The sequence below is a fragment of the Plecotus auritus genome (genome assembly GCF_963455305.1).
Source record: "Plecotus auritus genome assembly, chromosome: 7".
Classification (NCBI taxonomy): domain Eukaryota; kingdom Metazoa; phylum Chordata; class Mammalia; order Chiroptera; family Vespertilionidae; genus Plecotus; species Plecotus auritus.
Genome location: NC_137774.1, coordinates 14,965,096 through 14,985,381, shown reverse-complemented (window position 1 = coordinate 14,985,381; position 20,286 = coordinate 14,965,096). Strand labels below are relative to the sequence as shown.

The window sequence follows — 20,286 nt, the reverse complement described above, 5'->3', positions numbered from 1 at the left end:
GAAGGAACAAGTATTAAGCTAATTTTATTAAATGGCCACAGCTGGGAAGCAAGGGCGTGAAGGGAGGATAAAGAAAGTCATTCAAGTCTGCCAGCTATGACAAGGGTCTATACATGGGACCTGACTGGAAGGGAGCCCACTCCCTCCTTCCTGTCTCTCCAGCTGAGCCAGTGGGATGGGGGGTGGGAGAGGCCAGATGGGACCTTTCCCTCAATGTAGAGCCTTGGGATTCTCCAGAAAGCTTACCCCATGACTGCTGCCCAGGACAAATGCTTGTAAATACACCAAGCTTCTGCAGGGCAGGGGCAGCGGGAATGGAAGGACTGAACATGAGGGGAGGGAGGCTGAGCTGCCTCAATGTCATCCTTCCTCAGTTTTGCTTTGGAAATCCCAGATCTTTGTGAAATATGGTGTACCAGGTAAGAGCATGGTCTTTGGTTCAGATACTGGCATTTGCTTCTTCCTAGCTCTGCGACTTTAGCACATTATTTAGCCTCTCTGAGCCTTAGTTTCCTCATCATTTCAGAAAAAATAACATTTATTAAAGGGCATGAGAGCATTTCCTGATCATCCACTCCCCCTCCCCACCACCACCACCACCACTACCACACACACACACACACACAAGATATGCATACAGTTCCTATATGGTGTCTGATACAGAGTGGGTGCTCTCTAAATATTAGCTATTATTATTCAGAAATGCCCTAACTGTGTGACTGCCGTGGCCCATTACAGGAAGTGAAGGAGGTAGTGACAGGGTGAAGAGACTTGGTGTGTTGTCTCCAAGGTGCAGGGCTTCTTAGATTCAAGTGCGACCGCAGAACTTAGTGACTATCACAATAAGCAAGCTATTTAACCTCGCTGGAAGAATAATTACATCTACTCACCCAGCCTCCCAGGGCTCTTGGGAGACCTGAGTGACATACCTGGAAGCATTGCTGCGAACTTTAAAGTGATGTATAAATAATAAAAACTAAGTTTCTCAGTCAAGTGAGGGAGGTCACCTACATTTCAAAGATGAGAAAACTGAGGCCCAGAGGTGAAGTGCTCGGGCCAAGGTCAACCACCTTTTAGTGCGAAGGTGGTCACTAACCCAGAACCGAGGCAGAGAGGAGGGACTTGCCCAGGATCACCTGTGGAGGCACTGGATGAGAACCTAGGTTTCCCGGTTTAAACCTTGCTGTGCCTTTGGAATGCGGATGCCACTTTCAAGGATGAAAAATGGAACTTATCCACCGTGGAGGAGGATGATATAATCCGGTGGCTTCCCATTGCGGCTGCTCAGGTCCATTGCGGTGGGCACTGGCCCCTTGGCCCACCTCCTCTGACTCTGGCACCTGTCTTCCCCCAGATCCAGGGGCCGCTTCCAGCAGACCCCTTCCCAGTGTGGAGGAGGACAGGGTCATAATCTCCTCCTGCAACTCCTCCCCAGGGCACAGACGGAAATCCAACGGGGTGGAAGTGTTTTTATTATAGCTTTGGTCAGACGGGGAGCGACTGGGGGTAGGGCTTTAAAGGGTGCTGGGAAGCTATCCAGTCCCCATCCCACCCCTTCCCCAGGTGGCACCACCCTGGGAGCCAGAGCCAGCAGGAGGGCAGCGCATCTGAACTCAGGAAGCGACTCTGCGGGACCAGACCGGTCCCCAGGCTTGGGCGGGCTGGCGGGAAGGGTGGGCAATAAACAGTCCTATTGTACAAATATACAGAGCGGGCTGCAGCCAGGACGGGGCGCACAGCCGGGTTGGGCAGCAAAGAGGTGGACAGGGGACGGGTCATCCATCGCCCAGCAGGACAAGGAGCCCGGGGGGTAATCAGGGACTCGGGGAGCTTAATCAGAGTAGATGATGAAGCCGGAGAACGTGCTGTATTTGTTGCTGTTGCCGCCATGCGCTTTGCCCCCGTCGAGTTTGATGAAGACCTCATCGCCGGCGTCCAGGTGCAGGATCACGCTGTTGCTGGCGTAGTCATAGTTCTGGTCTGCATCCTGGGCAATGGCACTGGCCCGCACCTGAGGGGGGTGGGAGAGTAGGGGTGTGTGCCAGAGGGGAGGAAGGAGAGAAGTGGGGTCAAGGATGGGGGGACTGTCAGAGGTAAAGCGGCCACATCAGACGGTCTGGAGGCCCTAAAAGCTCCACTTCCAGCCCCATCAGGGCTCTGAGCCTGCTTCTCTCCCATCATCCCTACCCCCCTTTCCAATCATAACGTGTGTTTTGGGTGATTACAGAGGAGCCCGGGATTTCCAGGGGCTGGTGTAATCTGGGTCTGAACTGGGAGTCAAGGTAAAGTCTGCTTCCTTCACTTCTCTAGGGCTTATCATGTGGCCTGCTGAGAACCTCAACCATGCCTCCAGGACCGCCCAACCTGGAACTCCCTCTTGCAGAGAGGAATTCTCTGGACCCCCAAAGATAGAGGGCCCTTCTCTCTCATTATTCCTTCATCTCTGCTTTATTTGTAATAAAGATTGCCTTCTTTTTCAGCCACATCCACCTGTTCTCATGTCGGAGGATGGACACAGTGCACACCTTGGCCCCATACAAGCAACCAGGACCTGCTATTCGGACTCCTTGTCTGAAGTTCATTCTGGAATCTGTCACACCAGAGCCGTGGGATAGAAGGTCTGGTAATTATTTCCCCTCCCAAGGCTCAGATCGGGCCTGCACACCTGCCTCCAAGGAGCTGTAGCTAGACCTGTGATTATTACCCCACTCAAAAAGGATTTCCTTTTTATTATTATTTTTTAATCCTCACCTGAGGATATGTACCCGGGGATATATTTTTATTGATTTTAGAGAGAGGCAGGGAGAGGGAGAGAGAGAGAAAAAAATCAATGTGAGAGAAACATCAATTGGTTGCATCCCAAATCCACAACCTGGGTCAGTGCCCTGGCCAGGAATGGAACCCATGACCCTTGGGTGCACAAGACAACGCTCCAACCAACCGAGCCACACCAGCCAGGGCTCAAAGAGGATTTCGGACTCTGTTTCACCCCATAGTGGGAGAAAGGAAGTAGGCGGAAAGCAGGGAATCCTTCCATCACTCTGTGATCCTCAGGCTGATCTGATATACTTGCTGGTTCTTGTTTTGATGGAGGAGGGGAGGAATGGTAGGACAATGAGGCAAGGGAGCACCGGCATTTGGGTTTGAAGCCTGCCACCATCACTTTTGCAGGCTCTGACTGTAATCATAAAATACGGAGGGTGGGAGGTGGTGGAAAAATTCCCTCCAGACATACCTTTTCCACAGCTGAGGCCACAGCAAGGCCTGAACCACAGGACCTGGGGCCTCTCCAGGACGTCCTGGGTGACCAATGGGAAGAGAAGAACTATCTCCAAGGTTCTGGCTTGTACTAGGGGGAGGCTGCGCTGAGAGGGTTCACTTAGCCAGGCTCCTCAGCAGCCCCACTCCATCCTGCCCTTTCCTGAAAGCAGCTCCCCCGTGGCTGACAGTCCAGGCTGGACCAACCCAAATTAGGGGAGGAGCCCATCCTTCTGGGTGGGAGGCAGGACTTTGAGTCAGCTGTGCTAAAGCTGCTGCCTCAGCAGCAGTGCTGCAACAGGAGGACCCATCATATTTGCACGCAGACTGCCCTTTAAAGCCCAGATCCTTCCAGCCATCTTCTCCCCGCTCAACCTCTTCTTCCCCAACCTGGGAAGGAATAGTTTGGGGATCTTGCTGGAAAAACTCACGGTCCACCTAAAGGTGGGGCAAATCAAATAAGGGGGAGACCTTGTTTGTCAAAAAGCTCAGTTTCTCTGTTTAGAAAATAGATGAGAAAATCCTGCCTCACCACTGCCCCCTTTATAAAAAAGCCTGATGATGGTAAAAAAAAAATTTTTTTAATCTTGTTGGGGCTTTGAGCTACTAGGGAAGAGCTCAAAGCAAGCAGCCAACTTCCGTATTGTTCCCTGGGCCCTAATCCTGGTAGTATTTATTATTATGCATGCATTTCATTATCTTTGCTAATAAATTACTACTAATAACAATTATTTTTATTACCCAGATTAATTTAGCCTTAACTCATTAAAACAGTGTGCTTGTTAATAGCAAAATCCATTAGAATACAGTCATCTGTCATCAGGAATCTCCTGATGATGTGTCAGGCATCAGAACTGTTATGCTTATATTTATTATTTATTCATCACCATGATTGTTGCTGTGATTATCCTAATTATCCATGGACGCAGGGAGAATTTATGCCCTTCCATGCCTAGATGGTGAGGGATCCCAGAGCGGAACCCAGGGGTCCTGAAACAGTGGAGGCATATAGCTCCTCCTGGGGGCCAAGGGAAAGTTTGGGGAATTGAGGTTGCCATGGAAGCAGAAAAGCAAGTCTGTGACTTGTCAGGAGGGGGCGCTATATAATCACCTCTTCAAGGGCTGCCAGGAAGGGAAACTGAGGCGGTGGTTTGACCAGGGGCCTGGAAAGTGCGGGGTGGTGGGAGGAGAGAACCCAGGAAATATGTCCTTGTCCCCAGGTCAGTGCTGGGAGGTGTGCCTCCCATTGATAGTTAGCCTTGCCTGCAGGAGACACACATTGATTGGGTCCCTACTGTGCCAGCCACTGTGCTCTGTGCTGTCTGAAAGGCATTAGAAGCCATAGAGGATAGCTAGGGGCCCCTCTCCCATCATCAGCCAAGAGGTGGATCTCCAGTTAGGTCTTTATAACACAGCCCTCAATTTATATACCCTACCACCTCTCACCTCAGGCTCTAATCCAAGGCCCTGCTCATTTGGAATACTCACCTTCCCCAGCCTGTCCCCACACAGCCCCATCTCCCCCATCCCAGTTTATCAACTTCATGTTCTCCTTGACTCCTATGATCTTAGAGGCAGCTGCAAAGAGCTCACCTCACCCAGGGTACCAGCTCCAACCTAGAGCCTCTTTCTCAGGCTCCTCAGGTCCCCATGTCCTAATGACCAGGGCTTGGTGCCATCAGGCTATGAAGTGGAGACTCAAAGCTACCCCTGGGGAGAGGGGCCAGCGGGGCTTAGACAAGGACAGATAGGCAGCTTCAGCACCAGGCAGGAAAGTGGTGACTTCCCTCCTCTCCATCTTGCCCAGGGAAGGGCCACGGCCTAGATGCAGCTCTGCCTTCCTGAAGAAATTCTGAAAATCTCTGTGTAGAGAGAAAGCCAGAAAGAAAAGAATAGAGCCCGTGGTTGCCCCTGGTCTTAAAGGCACAGGGGGTGCAAGCTCCCCTCTTCTGTTCCCTTCCATTGACCAGCCCCATCATATTTTCCTCGGCTCACTTGAATATCCTCTTCCATCTCTGAGTCATTCCCTACACTTGACGTTTTTATTTTCTCTCTAGCCATGTCCCTTCACCTTGGGGACCCAGGTTCACCATCCTCTCCTCCAACCAGGTTGGTCTGAACTGGGTCTCAGGTACTACTGAATCACTCCCACCAGCCAAGACATTTTGGGACAGGAGCTCCCAGCCCTCCTCTAACACAGTAATCACTGGGGTATGTTACTGTGTGGTTACTACTGTCTTCCCTGCACAGACCAGGAGGTTTTGGAGGGCAAGCACATTGAACCCCTGGAACCAAGCCTCAAACCTGGCTCCTAGTAGGGGCTCAAAACTAATACTACATGGGATAATTAGTGAGATTAAATGAGTCTCTTGGATAATCTGGAAGGAGAGTTCACCAAGAATGTGCCCCACTATTTGTCTTGTTTTGGGAGGTGGGTTAGTAAATGGTCTGAGTAATTGTTAAAATGCTGGGTCTTTGAAATTCCTAGTTAAAGCCACCTCCTTTCTTCTACTAGTTTATGGTCCCACCTCCTTGTCAGGCTCTGCCAATCCCCTGTCCCGGGTGGAGGTGAAAGAAGAGACTTTTGAGTCCGTTTCACCTCCCAATTAGTTTCTTTTTTCTTGTTTTGCTTTTTTTGTTAATCCTCACCCAAGGATATTTTTCCCATTGATTTTTAGAGGGAGGAAGAGACAGAGAGACACATCAATGTGAGAGAGACACATCAATTGGTTGCCTCTGCACGCACCCCAACCAGGGCCGGGGAATCTGCAACTGAGGTACATGCCCTTGAATCAAACCCAGGACCCTTTAGTCCGAGGACTGACATTCTATCCACTGAGTCAAACCTGCTGGGGCTCACCTCCCAATCACTGAACCAAGTCCCCCTGGCCCAAGCACACACTGTCTTTGGGGCCTCTTCTTGCCTCATTGAAGGGCTCTGCTGCAACCTCCTGAGGTGGTGCAGGGTCTAGGGACCACTTGTGGTCTGGTGACCACTTCCCTTTCCAGATAAGTTGGGCCCCAACCCCTCTGAAACCTTAGCTTGGTGCCAGCCCAAACTTTCTTTGGGAAAGGGAGAAATTCCATTGATGAAGGTGACATTGCTGCATCCCTTATTGGTGATTAATAAGGGGAATCGTGGAGCTGTCTGCAGAATGAGCCCTCACAAGATACCGGGGCCTCCCTTTTGGTTAGGAACCAAGGACAAAGAGGAGAGACACAGGGAGCCTGACAGACACAAGCAGGAGAGAGACTCCCAAAGAATAGAGAAGGGGCGTGGAGTTAAACCCAGGAGAGGGAGGCCAGGAACCCAGGGAGAGACAGATAGGACTGGTAGACAAGACAGAGAAAGGCACAAGAGACAGAGAGATAGAAGAAAGAGGCAGGAAGAGGCGGAAACCGGAAAGAGAAGCAGGCAGTGAGGAGAGAAGAGTGTGTGTGTGTGTGTGTGTGTGTGTAGTGGGGGGACTACTTACAAGCACCTGGCCTGTCAGCTTTCGGCCAACTCCTACCCCCAAGCCAGGGTCTTCCTCAGGACAGTGCTGTAGTGGGAGGGGTTCCAATAGTCTTGGGTCTCAGTTGAAGGAGAGTCCTTCCCAACTCCCACTAGCCTAGCTTTAGTTCTGACCTAAGCAGGTCCCCTTCTCTTACAAAAATGTTTGGCCTGACCACCCCCAGAGACCCCAAGCCACTGTAATCTGGAAGCACTGGGAAGAGAGGGGCTATCAAAAGGGAAGGGAAATCAGCAAAACTGTTGCCCTGGGGCAGCAGTCCCAAGAAGAGCACCATGAAGGGCAGGTCCAAAGACTCTGCATGCTTGATGCCTGCCAGCTCCGATCTTTGGGATGGGGACAGGGAACGAAGAGAACCCCCCCCCCCACACACACACATACATACACTCCAGGAATCAGGAGTTGCAGCTGGGAGACTAAGAGGAGGGGGAGTTTCCACCTTTTCGCTCCGCCTCCCCCCTCTTCTTCCCCTCCCCCCCACTTTCATGCCCCGGTAACTCTTAAACAGTGCCAAGGGGCCGCACAGTCCCGCGTTTTGCAAAGGGTGTCAGATCGGCCCTGTGGGCCCTTCCCAAGGGCCGGGGATTTATTGCAGTTAAAGCTTTGCGCGCCTGGCTCCCTTTGCCTTAGTGCCCGAAACATCTACAGCTCGCCTTCTAGTGCGCATAGCTGTGCACCTGGGAGCCCGCAGGCGCTCCCATCCTGCCCTCCACTAATCACCCGCTGGTGTCAACCAGACTCCCAGCTCTCAGATGCCGCTTCCCAAGGGCCAGTCCTCGTGCCCGGGAGCCCTGCGCTCCCCACTAGTTCGATTTATCTCCCCCCATTTCCATGCCGCAGGTGCCCAGCAGCGTCTGCCTTGGAATCAGCGCCCAGGAATTGAGGAGTTAGAGGCACCAGCCAGGGGCAACCGTCCTCCGCAGGCAATGCCTTAAGCCGGGCCACTGTTGTGTTTTCACCTGCGCCCAACAACTCCGACCGGATACCCATATGCCCCAGGCTCCTAGCGTTCCCTGTTCCAAGGCCAACCCCGTGTCCCCGCCAAGCCCACCTGGCCGTTCTTGCAGAGGTCAGCCCACATACTGGTGCCGTCGCCGCCGCGCATGAGGACATGGTAGGTGAAAAAGTAGGTGCCGGGAATGTTGCACGTAAACTTGCCGCTGGTCGCATCGTAGTTGTTGCCTAGGTTGGTGACCACGTCGTCGAACTTGAGCACCTCGTAACCCTCGTGAGGGTTCTTGAGGCCGGCGTAGAAGGCCACGCGCGGCACCGTGGTGTAGGTGGCGGTGCTGATGGCGCCACTGCCCCCCGCGCCCGGCAACCCGGGAGGGCCGGTCTTGCCCGGCTCACCCTTCTCCCCGGGCGGCCCTACGGGGCCTGGAGGACCCGGGTCTCCGGGAGGCCCGGGCGGTCCAGGCTTGCCTGTGCGGCCCGGCTTCCCCTGGGGGCCCTGCACCAGCGTGGAGGGCGGGGGCGCGCCGCTCTGTTCGCTCAGGGCGTCTCCGCCGTCGGGCCGCGCGCGGGCGCCGGGGCCCCGCCCGGGGTAGGGGTCGCACACCATGCGGCAGGTTCCGAGCATCTCATAGTGGCCGTCAGGGCCGCCCGAGCTCACCAGCACGGGGATGAGCACCACCAGCACCAGCAGCATCACCACGCCCGCGGCGGCCGCCAGCAGCGTCTTCCGGCCGGCGCGGAGCCTGGGGAGCGCCGGGCCACCCGGCCGCGCCGTCGGGGCAATGGTGCCGGCGGACGGGGGGCGCGGGCGGGGCGCCCGCGCTCAAGGGCGGTCCGGCGGGGCTGCGGGCATGGGGCCGGACCCGGACCCGGGGCACCGCGCTGCGCTGGAGGCGCCGCAGAGCCTAGCCGCCGGGTCCTGCCTCGCGCCTCCCTCCCGCTGAGCGGCCGAACTGAGAGCGGCGGCCGCAGCCTCCAGCCTCGCTCCTCCCGCCTCCTCGCGCAGGGGCCACCGCCCCCTCCGCCCCGCCCCACTCCACCCCCTTCGCAGTACTCGGCTCCAGCGATGGGTGGGGCTTAAGGCGGGACCGGCGCCTAATTGGGCCGCGGGCGGGAGGGCTCCGCCCACCTTGAGGGGGCGGTGCCGCGGGGGGCGGAATGGAGCCTGGAGAGGAAGGGAGAGTCTAGGGGAGCCAGATGAGGAGGGGGTGAGGGTGTGGGAAGAGGCTCCCACAGGGAAGGGGAGAGTAAGGACCAAAGGGCGAATGGAAGAATGGGCCACTGGGAGAGTTAGAGAGAACCGAGGGGGACTGAGAGAGGAGAGGCCCCGAGGGTCGGTTACGAGGAAAATCGAGAGACCGAAAGAGGCGAGAGGGGCCACGGACTGCAGGGGGCGGAGGCAAGGGGGGGAGGTACGGGTCTATAGGGGCAAAGAAAGAAATTGAAGGGAGGACGGAGCGGGGAACAGAAGGGACAAGAAAGAGAGTTATGTGGGGGGAGAAGATGAGGATGGGGAGGGGGCCATCCGGCACTCAGGATCCGAACACCACCCATCCGGGAGATCTGGGAGATCCTGGGGAAATTGGGTGCCTGTCAGGGTACCCAGCGGGATCCTGAGTGCTGCCAGCAACCGCCCCTCCTCTTTCCTGGCCCCTGGCCGATCCCGGACCCGCCTTCACCTGGGAGGGGCAAACTCTTTCACCCACTCCTCCCCTCCTCTGACCCTTCCTCACTGGCCTCCAGGCCAGACCAGGCTGCTTTATCCTGGGGGAGAGGGGCGCCTTTATCTTCTTCTGATCATTTTCCTTATCTTTTTAGACAGGAAGGACTGGGGGCCCTACATTACTTCTCCATTCTGACCAGTACAAATATGTTCCTGGGTAGCGGCCCCCTTTTCCAGCGTTCAAGAGAAAAGGTTGAGCTCACCCAGCCCCTCAGCTCCTCCTCCCCACCCAAGCCTTCTCAGCAGCCCCCTAACTCTTCTCCCCATCAGGTTGTATGAGACAATCCTCTTCCTCGAGAGCAGTAAAGTGTTTAGGTTGCATAAACTGAAATGTGTCTGCTTCCATAAAAACATTTGTCACATTATTTGAGGCCCAGTTTGTGCTGTTCCACCTCTCCTCCTTCCCCCTGCTTTATCCAGCCCACCAGGGAGGCTCTGCTAAAGGATGACTCCCCAGCCTCTTTCTTCTCTCCTGCAAGTTCCCTTCCCAGTCCATACTCTCCCCCTGCTGACCTGTCACCGGGTCCTTAGGGTGCCCTGGCTTTCTCTACACAAGGCTGAGATTGCTTAACCCCGCCCAGAGCTGGGTGGGTGAAAGGGACTGCAGGATGCCAAGTGGGGACTGTGAAAGAGGACCTTCCAAGCACTGATGGTTGATCCCAGGTGAGAGTGACACCCACGGCAAAGAACAATTCAATCAATAACATGTGTGTGCCAGGCCGTGTGCTGAATGCTTTAGGCATGTGGCCACACTTGGTCCTCACACCAATCCACAGAGGTAAAACCCATCCTCATTCCCATTTTACAGAAACTCTGGCAAGTTAAGAGATGTGCCCAAAGTCACACAACTAATAAGTGGTAGAGTCGGGATTCAAACCCGCAGCCTGGCTCCACGCTCTTCCAACCTCCACGCCATTAAGTCTATTCACTGCCCAAAGGGAGGAAGGTGTCAGGTGCAGGTGGAGGGGTGCTCCAAGCAGCTAGTGCTCCCCAGGCTCAGGAAGAGGAGTCCTTAGCTCGAGGCTATCATTCCGGCCTCCTGTCCCACCGCGGTCTCCCCCAGCATGACTCTCCGAAGAGCTACCCGGCTGGTGATTCGCGGGACAAGTGCTCGGCCATTAGCGTATGATTTGTATACCCCGCAACCCCCTCCCCCACGTTCGCCAGTTCGCACGCAAACGGGTCCCTCCTCCGTTTTGCGGCTGGGGCTCGTTGGCCCCCCGCAGCCCTCCCAGAACCCGCCTGGGGAACTGTGGCCGAGGAGGGGCGGGAGCGCCCACCGCCCGCGCCCGCCCACGCGTCCGAGGCGGCCCATTCCCCCCCCCCCACGCCCCGCCACCCCCAAAGGACGCCCGCTCCCCTGGCGCGCGGTGGCGTCTCTGTCAGCCCAGCCGGATTCTCCCCGCTTCGCTGGAGTGGAAAATAACGGCTTCAAACTTTGCAGAGGAGCTAGTGCCAGCACTTTAATTAACAGCCATCTTGGCCTGTGAGCCTGGGCCACCGGCCCGCGTCTCCCACCGGCTCGCCAGGCCCCGCCCGGGCCCCGCGCGCGTCCCGAAGGAGGCGAACCCCTGCGCCGGCGCCCAGTGCCCCTTTTCTGGAGGAGATGAGGACCTGGCTGATGGGGGCGGGGGCGAGCCTCTCCCAGCTTAATACCGGAGGACCCCAGCACTGGCACCCTACCCACCCACCCCCAAATTCTCTGAATGTGGCGCTGAAGATTCAGGAATCAGAGACCTAATTGTATATACCAATCCCAGCCGGTGATTTTAGGCTGGTCAGCTAACCTGCAGCACCGCGAGTCCTCTGGAGAAAGGGTTGTGAGGATAAAATGAGATGTACCGAATGGAAAGCGCTGGATTCGGAATCTGACCCTTGAAATGTACCCAGTAAATGGTGGCTAAGAAAATCATTCCACGTCAAGGCCAAGACGGCTCTTCCACCACCTCAGGCCTTGCCTCTCCTGGCCCTGCCTTCTTCTTACAGACTGCTGTGCTTGGCACCAGCAGAGGAGGGCAATGGTCTGCTTCAGAGATGGGACTAGATGAGTGAGGAAGGAACCCTGGAGTTCTGGCTCCCAAGCCTCTTCCTCACCCACCTGCCAAGACTGGGGGTCCAGGTCTTCAGAAAGGGAAAGAGGTGAGCCCTGGGAAGGGAGGGCAGCACTGTCTGTAGCTGGGATGCACCAGTGCTGGGCGCTGAAGGCCCAGCTTTGCTGTCCCTCCTGAGTGGCAGCTCCCTCCCTCCTACAGCCCCACCATTCGAGGGCGGTTGGTCATTTCGGTGGTGTGTGGAGGGTGCAAGAAAGTGGGTGAGTTCTGCGTTTATGCATGGCTGATTTTAGGAAACTGGGTGGCTGCTCCGTGGTATTTTGGGGTTCTTTGAATGAACGTGAGTGGGTGCGAATGTAGTAGAGACTGTGTTTGTGTTGGTGTTGTGTGTCTGGGTTTGTGAATGATGAAAGGGGGTGCTGTGCCCTGACTCATCAGCTGGCCAATCTGCATTCATTTGTTCATTCAGTAAACATTTACTGAAAACATCTAGCGAGGCATTGCCAGGTGGTAGTGGTGAAGTGTCCAAAAATAAGTTAGACGTAAGCAGTATCTCTTTGGCAGGGATCACAGGAAGGAAGAAATGATAAAAGCTATGATAATTATTGCAGCTAATACTTTTTGAGCACTTACTAAGAGCAAGATATTGTGCTAAAGCACTTTATGTGGATTATCTCATTTAAATGTAACAACTTATTATTAGCATGGACTTAAAACGATTACATGGCTTCTGTCATTTAATGTCAATAACTCCATGAGGTAGGTACACTTATTATCCCAATATATAGTGAGGACACTAAGACTTGGGTAGAGGTTTGTACTAGGTGTTATGAAGCACAGATGAAAACCTCCCTGCCTGAAGGGCTCCAGGAAGACTTCACAGGGGAGGTGTCATTCTTCCATCTACCTATTCACTCATTCATCCATCTTCCACCCATTCTAGAAACCCATAGTACGGTAAGTGACTGTCCACCATACGCTTACTATCACAGGACACAGTGATGATCATGAAAAGACTTGTGACCTCCTGTGGCTTACAGTGTAAGGCAGGAAGCTGGACAATTAAACAAGCAATTGCTATCTAGGTTGACAGGTAAGCTGCCTGGGAATGTGTGGGGTGCTATAGGGGCACGCAGCTGTGTCGCCTACATTCATCTGGAGGTGGGGTGTCATGGGAAGCTTTCCGGAAGAGGTAACGTTTAAGTTAAGCCCTGATAAAAGGATGGCAAGGTGAGGATGGCCACCAGAGGTGGAGGAGAGAGGGAAGGAAGGGAGATTATTTCAGGCAGAGGGAACAGCATGTGCTAAAGACTAGCTTGCAATGACTTATGGGCTGTGACAAGGAATGTATAATTTATCCCGAAGGCAATTAGAAACTACTGAAGGGTGTTGAGTGAGTGATATAATCAGATTCTTCAGATTAGAAAGATCAGTCTGGCTACTGTGGGGAGCAGGGATTAAAATAGAGAGTGTCATGAGGAGATTAGGTAGAAGGCAGTGGCAGTGGTCCAGGTGAGAGCTGACAGTGTTCTGATCTGGATGGGATAAGGGTGGGGTGTGGACTTTCGGGTTCCTGGAAAGATCTTGAAATATTTATGAAATGAATTAAGGAAGGATGAATGTTGTTGCTCTTACCTGGGTACCGATATGTGCCAGGCACTTTATATACTCTATTTTATTTAATCCTCACTGGAAGTCAAAGGAATAAGCATTGTCATTTCCATGTTGGAGATGAGGATGCTGAGGCTCAGAGAAGTTAAGTAACTTGCCCAGATCACACAGCTGGTAAGAGGGAGAGTCAGGTTCAGCCGGCATGGCTCAGTGGTTGAGCGTCGACCTATGAACCAGAAGGTTATGGGTTCGATTCCAGGCTAGGGTACATGCCCGGGTTGCAGGCTCAATCCCCACCCAGTGTGGGACTTATAGGAGGCAGCTGATAAAGGATCCTCTTTCATCATTAATGTTTCTATCTCTCACTTCCTCTCCCTTCCTCTCTAAAATCAATAAAAATATATTTTTTTTAAAAAGAGGGAGAGTCAGGATTCAATATTAGGCCTGTTTGACCCCAGGCTTGGGCACTTGGCCCAGCAGGTACATACCTGGTGGGGAGAACAAGGAAAGGCACTTTAGGGAGAAAGAATCGTTTGAGTCAAGGCCCAAGTAGTATAAAAGGCATATTTTATTTTTATTTTTTGTTGAAGACACTGGTCTATAGTCCTGGCTTGGTCAGAATGAGGAGCTGGGTACACCAAGAGGCAGAGACAGGCTCTCAAAACTCAGTGAGGCCACCAACTTACCATGTATGTTTGGGGACGCTCATCACACTGAAGGGCTTCTATTTCTTTCTCTAGGCTGGAGAATTGTCCAGGGCAGCTCTGAAAGGCTGTGATTTCGTGTTAAAGAAAACTCTCCATGGACCCATTAAAATATTTTAAATCCCTTCATGGCATTTAAACTCAGACACTTCCAGATCCTCCATGGGAAAAGCGTCCATAATTTCAGCCCCCTTTAGGGGAGGGGTATTTGGACAGAAAGTGTGGGAGAATGGAAGTTGTGTTGTGAATTGGCTTGGGGGGAGGGGGAATGGAACACACCTTAGTGACCTGTACCAGGTTGGGACTCAGAAGCCCTGAGTCTGACCAGGTCTTGAGATTGGGGAGGGACCTTCTTCAGGAGCCCCTCCTCCAGCCCCATATCCTAAGGAGGGGAGTGGGATTAAGGGGGCAGAGGCCAAGTACCAGGTCATAAGCAGGTTTTCTCCTGCTCCCTCACCAGAGAACTCTGAGCCTCGTGTGTCTGGGGGTTCCAGGGTGATGCCAGCTCTGAGCCTCCTCCTCCCCACCACCTCTGACCTGCAGCTGCCTGCCACCCCTCCCAAATCCAGCTCCAGGGAGGCAGCTCCAGAAAGGCCCCTGCTGTGGGAGGGGAGACCTCATCGAAGGGGCTTTCTCCCTTCAGCCAAGCCTGCATCTCCCAGCTGCATGTATAAGTAATGAGGCTCTGCAGTCCCAACAGGAACCAATATAATGGCAGGCGTGCGGGGGTCAGCCTGTGAGACAGATAGCGGGACGCAGTAGTGACAAGCAGTGCAATTATGCTGAGCCTCCTGCAAAGGCGAAAAGAGAAGGCCCGCCTGGCCAGCGTGGTTGAATGCTCCCCAGCCCCCTCCACAGGCCTTGAGTCTTCCAGACCCCTAGTCCCCAGCCCCAACGTCTAAGCAAGGTGGTGGGAGGCAGGGAGGCAGGAGGAGGAGAGGGGAGAGGGCAGTGGAGGAGGGACTGGGGTTGGTGGGTAGCAGCCAGTTTTCCTGGTTTCTGGGAATACACCTCCTGATCTGAGGATGGGGGCGTAAGGGAGAAAGCCTCCTTTCCCCCAGGATGACTGAGGAAGGCTTTTTTCTTTCTTGGAAGCCTTGATCTTTTTAGGAAAGACCTTTTCTTGCATTCCCACCGCAGCAGACCTCCAACTTAGGGTCTGGAAAGGTCTTAGAGACCCCTCCTCTGACAGTCAGGGAACTGAGGCTCAGAGAGGGCAAATTGCTTGTCTAAGGTCATAGGCCTATCTGAGGTAGAGCCAGATGGCAGCTCTTGGGGCTCTTTTTAGGACCCCACTAATGGGGTCAGGGGCCAGAGGAGGAGGAGCTGATTGCTCACCCCTGTGTTAGGTGGTCTCCACACACCCCCTGAGGTGGTAGTGGAGGGTGGGCTCAGGGAGGTCTCACAGCCGGGTGTGGGGGCTGGAGCGCTGGCGGCAGCAGTATCCTGGGAGAGTTCACATCAACCAGGGTTGCAGGTGGCCCAGCCCCCTTCTGTGTTCAGAGAGAGGTCTGTGAGCATTTTATCTCCATACATTTGAGGACAGGAGTGACTGAGAGATGGTCTCTGAGGTGACAGAGCCAGTACACTGGTGGTGCTTAGGAAATGTTCCCCTGAACAGGGCCCGCTTCAGGGATGTGCAGCCTGTGCAGTGGGCAAAGGTCCCACCCTCAGAAGGGATCTGCACTTGGTTTACTACTCTTTTGTCATTGCCTTGAAACTCTTAGCTGTTCTCGAACAAAGGACTTCACCCTTTCATTTCACCCCGGGCCCCATAAATGATGTAGTTGGTCCTGCTTCTGAACCAGAGATAAGGGCTGTTCTTTGAGGGGCTCCCTTGGTCCCTGCCTGGCCCAACCCCATCCCAAGATGCCCCAAGTGGAGGGGAACACAGAGCTAGGAGAAGCTGGCATTTAGTGGGCTCCCTGGGGGGTCCCCATCCTACCATGGGTGACTGTGGACAGTGTCTGGGGTTGGGAGAGCTTGGCTGCTCCTTCCTGTCAGCCTCGATCTCATCCGCAGGGCTACACTTTGCCTGTCTGTCCATCTGTGTGCTTTTCACTGCCCTAGGCCAGGAGTGTGTGTGGAGGGGGCTGCCAGGCCACAGGACTCCTGGTCCCAGCTGGACTGCCCTGCCCCTGGGAGACATGGCCCTTTTGGTTACTCGTGTCCACCCCCTCCCCTGCTAGGGCAGGAGGGGCTGGTGCAGGGGTGGGGTGGAAGGCTTAATTAGCAGCCCTAGCCAGGCAGCAGGCGGTGGGCACAGAGCAGGCTGACTTTTCCCTGCTATAGATCTGCGCTCCAGGAGAGGCACTAGCCGGCTGGCTTAGGCTTTGGCTGGGCTATTTTAGGAATATTCTTAACTCTTCCCGCGCCGCTGCCATCACCGGACCTCTCTTCCAGAGCCCATGCCAGCTTCAGACTGTCCTCCTCCGGAGCCCTCCTCCCAGGCCCTGCTCTTCCTTTCTGGCAGCTGAGAAGGTCACAGTTTTCTCAGGGGCCAGTTGCCTTTCACCAAGGAAAGTTCCCATCTCAGGTCTTCCAAGCCCCCTTTTTGGCCCTGCTCTGGGCCCTTTGCATCCCCGCCTCGTTAGAGCTCTGAACCAAGGAGAGTAGCGGATTTGAGCATCGCCCAAAGCCCCTTCCTCTCATCTTATGGAATTGGGAAATTTCCCAGAAGGAGATGGAAAGCCACAGTCCTGGGTCCACCCTCTGGCAGAGCATCGGCCCTTGCCTGCCTGACTTTGATGTCCACTCAAGCAGCCAGAGTCCCACAGTGTCATGGGTTCCTGCTCTCTGTGTCTGGCTTCTCAGACAAATCTATGCCAGGATAGAGGCATTGCCTGTGCAAGGCCAAGGGGAGTTCCACTGGGGGCTGGGAGGATCCAGCATGAATAAATCTGAAACTCTAGGCAAGATGGGAGAAGAGATCTCAGCTCACTTGGTGTCAGGGGTTCCTATGTCCGTGCTGGGCCTGCTTGAGCTGGGAGGTCCAGGGCACCCAGGACTTGCCTTCTGGGACTACAATTGGAAGTTGCCACCAAGTACTATTGGGAAACTTGACTTGGAGATCCAGGCATAGGGCCGATGACTCTACACAAATGCCCAAGGGCTGGTGGTGTGCCTGACACTGAGCTGGGCACCTGGTATAGAGGACCAATAATCAATACTTAATCTCTGTCTGAGAAGGTCACCAGGGTGGCCTGGGCCATGGTGTTGATGGACTGGGACAAGTGAGTCCTCCCCACAGGTCCCACCTAACTCCCCTTCCTCCAGATCCCCACAACCAGCCCAACTCCAGAAGTGACAGGGCTGGCTGGGAGTGAGGGTGAAGCCAGATGAAAATGCTTTAGTTCCCCTCAGGGGCTATGGAGGGGGCTCTTGCGGTGGTGGGGAGGGGGGGTCACTGAGCTGCAAGTCCTCCAGCCTCCAATATGGAAAGATCCAGATGGATTTAGCAAGGTGTCCTGGGGAAGATTTTGAGTTCAGAGACACAATACCCTCTAGGGACTCAGGGAGAATTCTCTGTGTCTTTTTAAAAGTTAAGAAGACCCTCCCCTAACCCTAATTGAGAGACATGAATAGGAGTCAGGAGGTTGCTGTGAAGGGGGCCCCCTCTCCATCAGGTAGGGATGGATGAGGAGATTTCTGGCTCCACAGTTTCCACGAGGACACACTGGGGAACATAGGCTAACCTTTGACAAAACCTAGGAGCCAAACCCAGGAGTCCTGGCACCTGCCTGGCCAAGGCAGCGCCCCCCTTCCTCCCCCATATTCCCTCCCCATCAGCTTCCAGGCCGGGAGCCCCAGCTGGCGGAGGATGTCTTGCTCTTCGGCAGCTGGGATTTGTAAATATTTATAGGAACATGGAACAGATCAGTGGCTGACAGGCCCAAGGAGCGGGCAGGGGCCCTACCCAGAGCTCAGTAGCTTTACTCTCCCTTCCCCACACCCTGACCTGACTTGAGGGAGCCCAGGATGACAGCGATGGGGGTAATCAAGCAGGGCATGGGGCTGGCAGCTTCCACTTTCAGAAACACAAGCTCAAAGGATGCATGTGTCCACTGCTCTGCTTCCACACGCAGTCACGCGCATCCTTCCACCCTCACCCACCTCACGCGTGTGCTCACACCCAATGCCACACTGATCCCCCCCTCACACACATCCTTTCCACACTCATGTACATTCACTATCACACTCATGTGTGTAGACATATGTTTTCTAACTTCCACATCGATGCTCACTCTCATGCTCACATCTTTGCACACACGCCAGCTCACTCACAAACCCTTTGGAGCCCCAGATCCCAGCCACGCCCCACAGGTCTTAATCACAGGTGTTGGGAGGGAACCTCCCTGTTTCCTGTCTGAGGTGGTGGTGGTGGTGGCGGTGGTGGTGTGTGTGTGTGTAAGGAGCATCAGGGAGTAGGCCCTGAGGTCAGGGGGTGAGGAAGAAGGGGAGGAAGGAGTGGATAGAGGTATGGACCAAGAGCATTCAAAGCTGATATCAGCTCAGAAGGGAAGCAAGACAGAGACAAAGGCAAGCCGAGGAAATGGAGACTGACAAGAGTCAAGGCAGATAGAGCAGGATCTGGGGACCGAGCCCCCCCCTCCCCGAGAAGCTGTCACATTGCTGCTCCACTGGCCTGTGAGACCAGCAGCACCCCCCCCAGCTGAAGCCTCTCCCCTCTGGATCTTGTCACTGTGGCTTTGCTTTGCCGCTTGGGCAGCCGGGAGTGGTGACAAGCAGGGAAGACAATGCCCAGGGCAGCCGAGTGGGAGACAGTGCTCAGGGCAGCTGGCTGTGCCTCTCTGGCCCGGCTGCTAACTCACCCATCAGTGCCCATCTCATCACCCACAGGGCCCAGATGAGCCCAGTGACTGGCCTGGCTGCCCTTACCTCACAGCAGGGGGAGAGAGGCAACTGGACTACCCTCCGGAAAGGTGGGCAGTGCTAGCCAGATCTTGCCCAGACCCCTGGCTTCTGGAGCTGGGCTTGGAAACGATGGGTTAACTCTTTGCTCCCGGGCACCCAGGACCCACCAGACATGGAGCAGAACCAGTGCATGAGGCAGGGCTTGGGGAAGAAAGCCGCTATGAGAAACCAAACAGATTTGGGCATAAACTTTCTCTTTCAACCCTTTACTGTGCACAAGAATGATGTCCCCACACCCTGTATCCCTGGATGCTGTGTTAAATAATTGCCCTTCTCGCCTGGGGTCTGTCTCAGGGTATTCATTCTGGGGTGACAGTCAGTTTGTGCTCTGCAATTTGAAAACAACCATTTCTATAAAATCAGAAAGGCAAACAAATAATAATAAGAAGAAGAAGAAGGGAAAATTGCATTGTCAGCTGTTTTCTTGTTAGTTTTTTATCCTCAGTGCAGCGTTCCACCCTGTCCTGATTGATTCATGCTTTCACAGGTTCATTCATGTATTTACTCAACCATTACTCAGCCAGGTGCCTGGCCCTGTGCTGTGTCCCAGGATCCAGTGCAAAAGCCATACAAGGTTCTTACCTACACTGTGTTTATTTATTATTATTTAAAAATATTCTTATTGATTTCAGAAAAGAAGGGAGAGAGAGAAACATCAATGATGAGAGAGAATCACTGGTGGGCTGCCTCCTGCACGCCCCTTACTGGGGTTAGAGCCTGCAACCTGGGCATGTGCCCTGACTGGGAATTGAACCGTGACCTCCTGGTTCATAGGTTGATGCTTAACCACTGAGCAACACTGTCTGGGCTGCACTGTGTTTAGAGTTGATGGAAGAAGAAGACAAACAAATGCACAACACAGCATGATGCCCCCAAGGGGCCAGGGAAGCACTGTCTGGGTGCCCTGCCTGGGGACCCAGATCCCCTGCTCTTCCAAATGAATGCTCAAAAATGACACAGAATCTCTCTTTCATCCCAGGAGAGACAACATTTCCTTCTCACCCCTCTCCTGCCTCTGCAGGTCTGCCCTCCTGGGCAACCAGGCCATCTGAGAATGGTAGATTCTGAAATCTCAGCTTGGACACTCACTGGCTGGTGACCTCAGGCAAATCATCTCTCCAAGTCGCAGTTTCCTTCTCTGTTAAAATGCAGTAACTAATACCCATCACTAGTACCATCAGCATCAAATGAGGTTAAGTATATAAAGATGGTGCCTGGCACAGAGCAGGGCCTCAACTCATGCTGGCCCTTTCCCTGCCCCTTTGCCAGGGGTACACACTGAATCACTTCTCACTGGCAGGGGGAGGAAGCTTGGAGGGAGTTTGGAGGTGCAGGAGGTCCTAGCATGCCATACACCATGCATCTATGCTTCATGTCATCCTACCAAGAAGTCTGGTTTTGTTCCACAGGGACTCTTACTTGGGGGACTCTTACTTTGCCTCCTGGGCCACCTGGACATTCCAGAGAAACATCCCTTTTCTTCACCATTTTCCTTCCCTGTGACTTTCAAGTTTACAAAAGCAATATTGTGTTGAAAC

At 54.1% G+C, this 20,286-nt stretch overlaps 1 protein-coding gene across 1 annotated transcript; it reads right to left on the bottom strand.

The window, feature by feature from the left end:
* Positions 1–1,453: 1,453 nt before the first annotated feature.
* On the bottom strand, positions 1,454–8,719 carry C1QL1 (complement C1q like 1). The gene is made up of 2 exons (XM_080682577.1): positions 7,822–8,719; positions 1,454–2,011 (listed from the first exon to the last, which is right to left on the bottom strand). Exons 1-2 carry the CDS (start codon positions 8,416–8,418, stop codon positions 1,832–1,834), a joined length of 777 nt encoding a protein of 258 aa, XP_080538703.1. The 5' UTR covers positions 8,419–8,719; the 3' UTR covers positions 1,454–1,831.
* Positions 8,720–20,286: the final 11,567 nt, after the last annotated feature.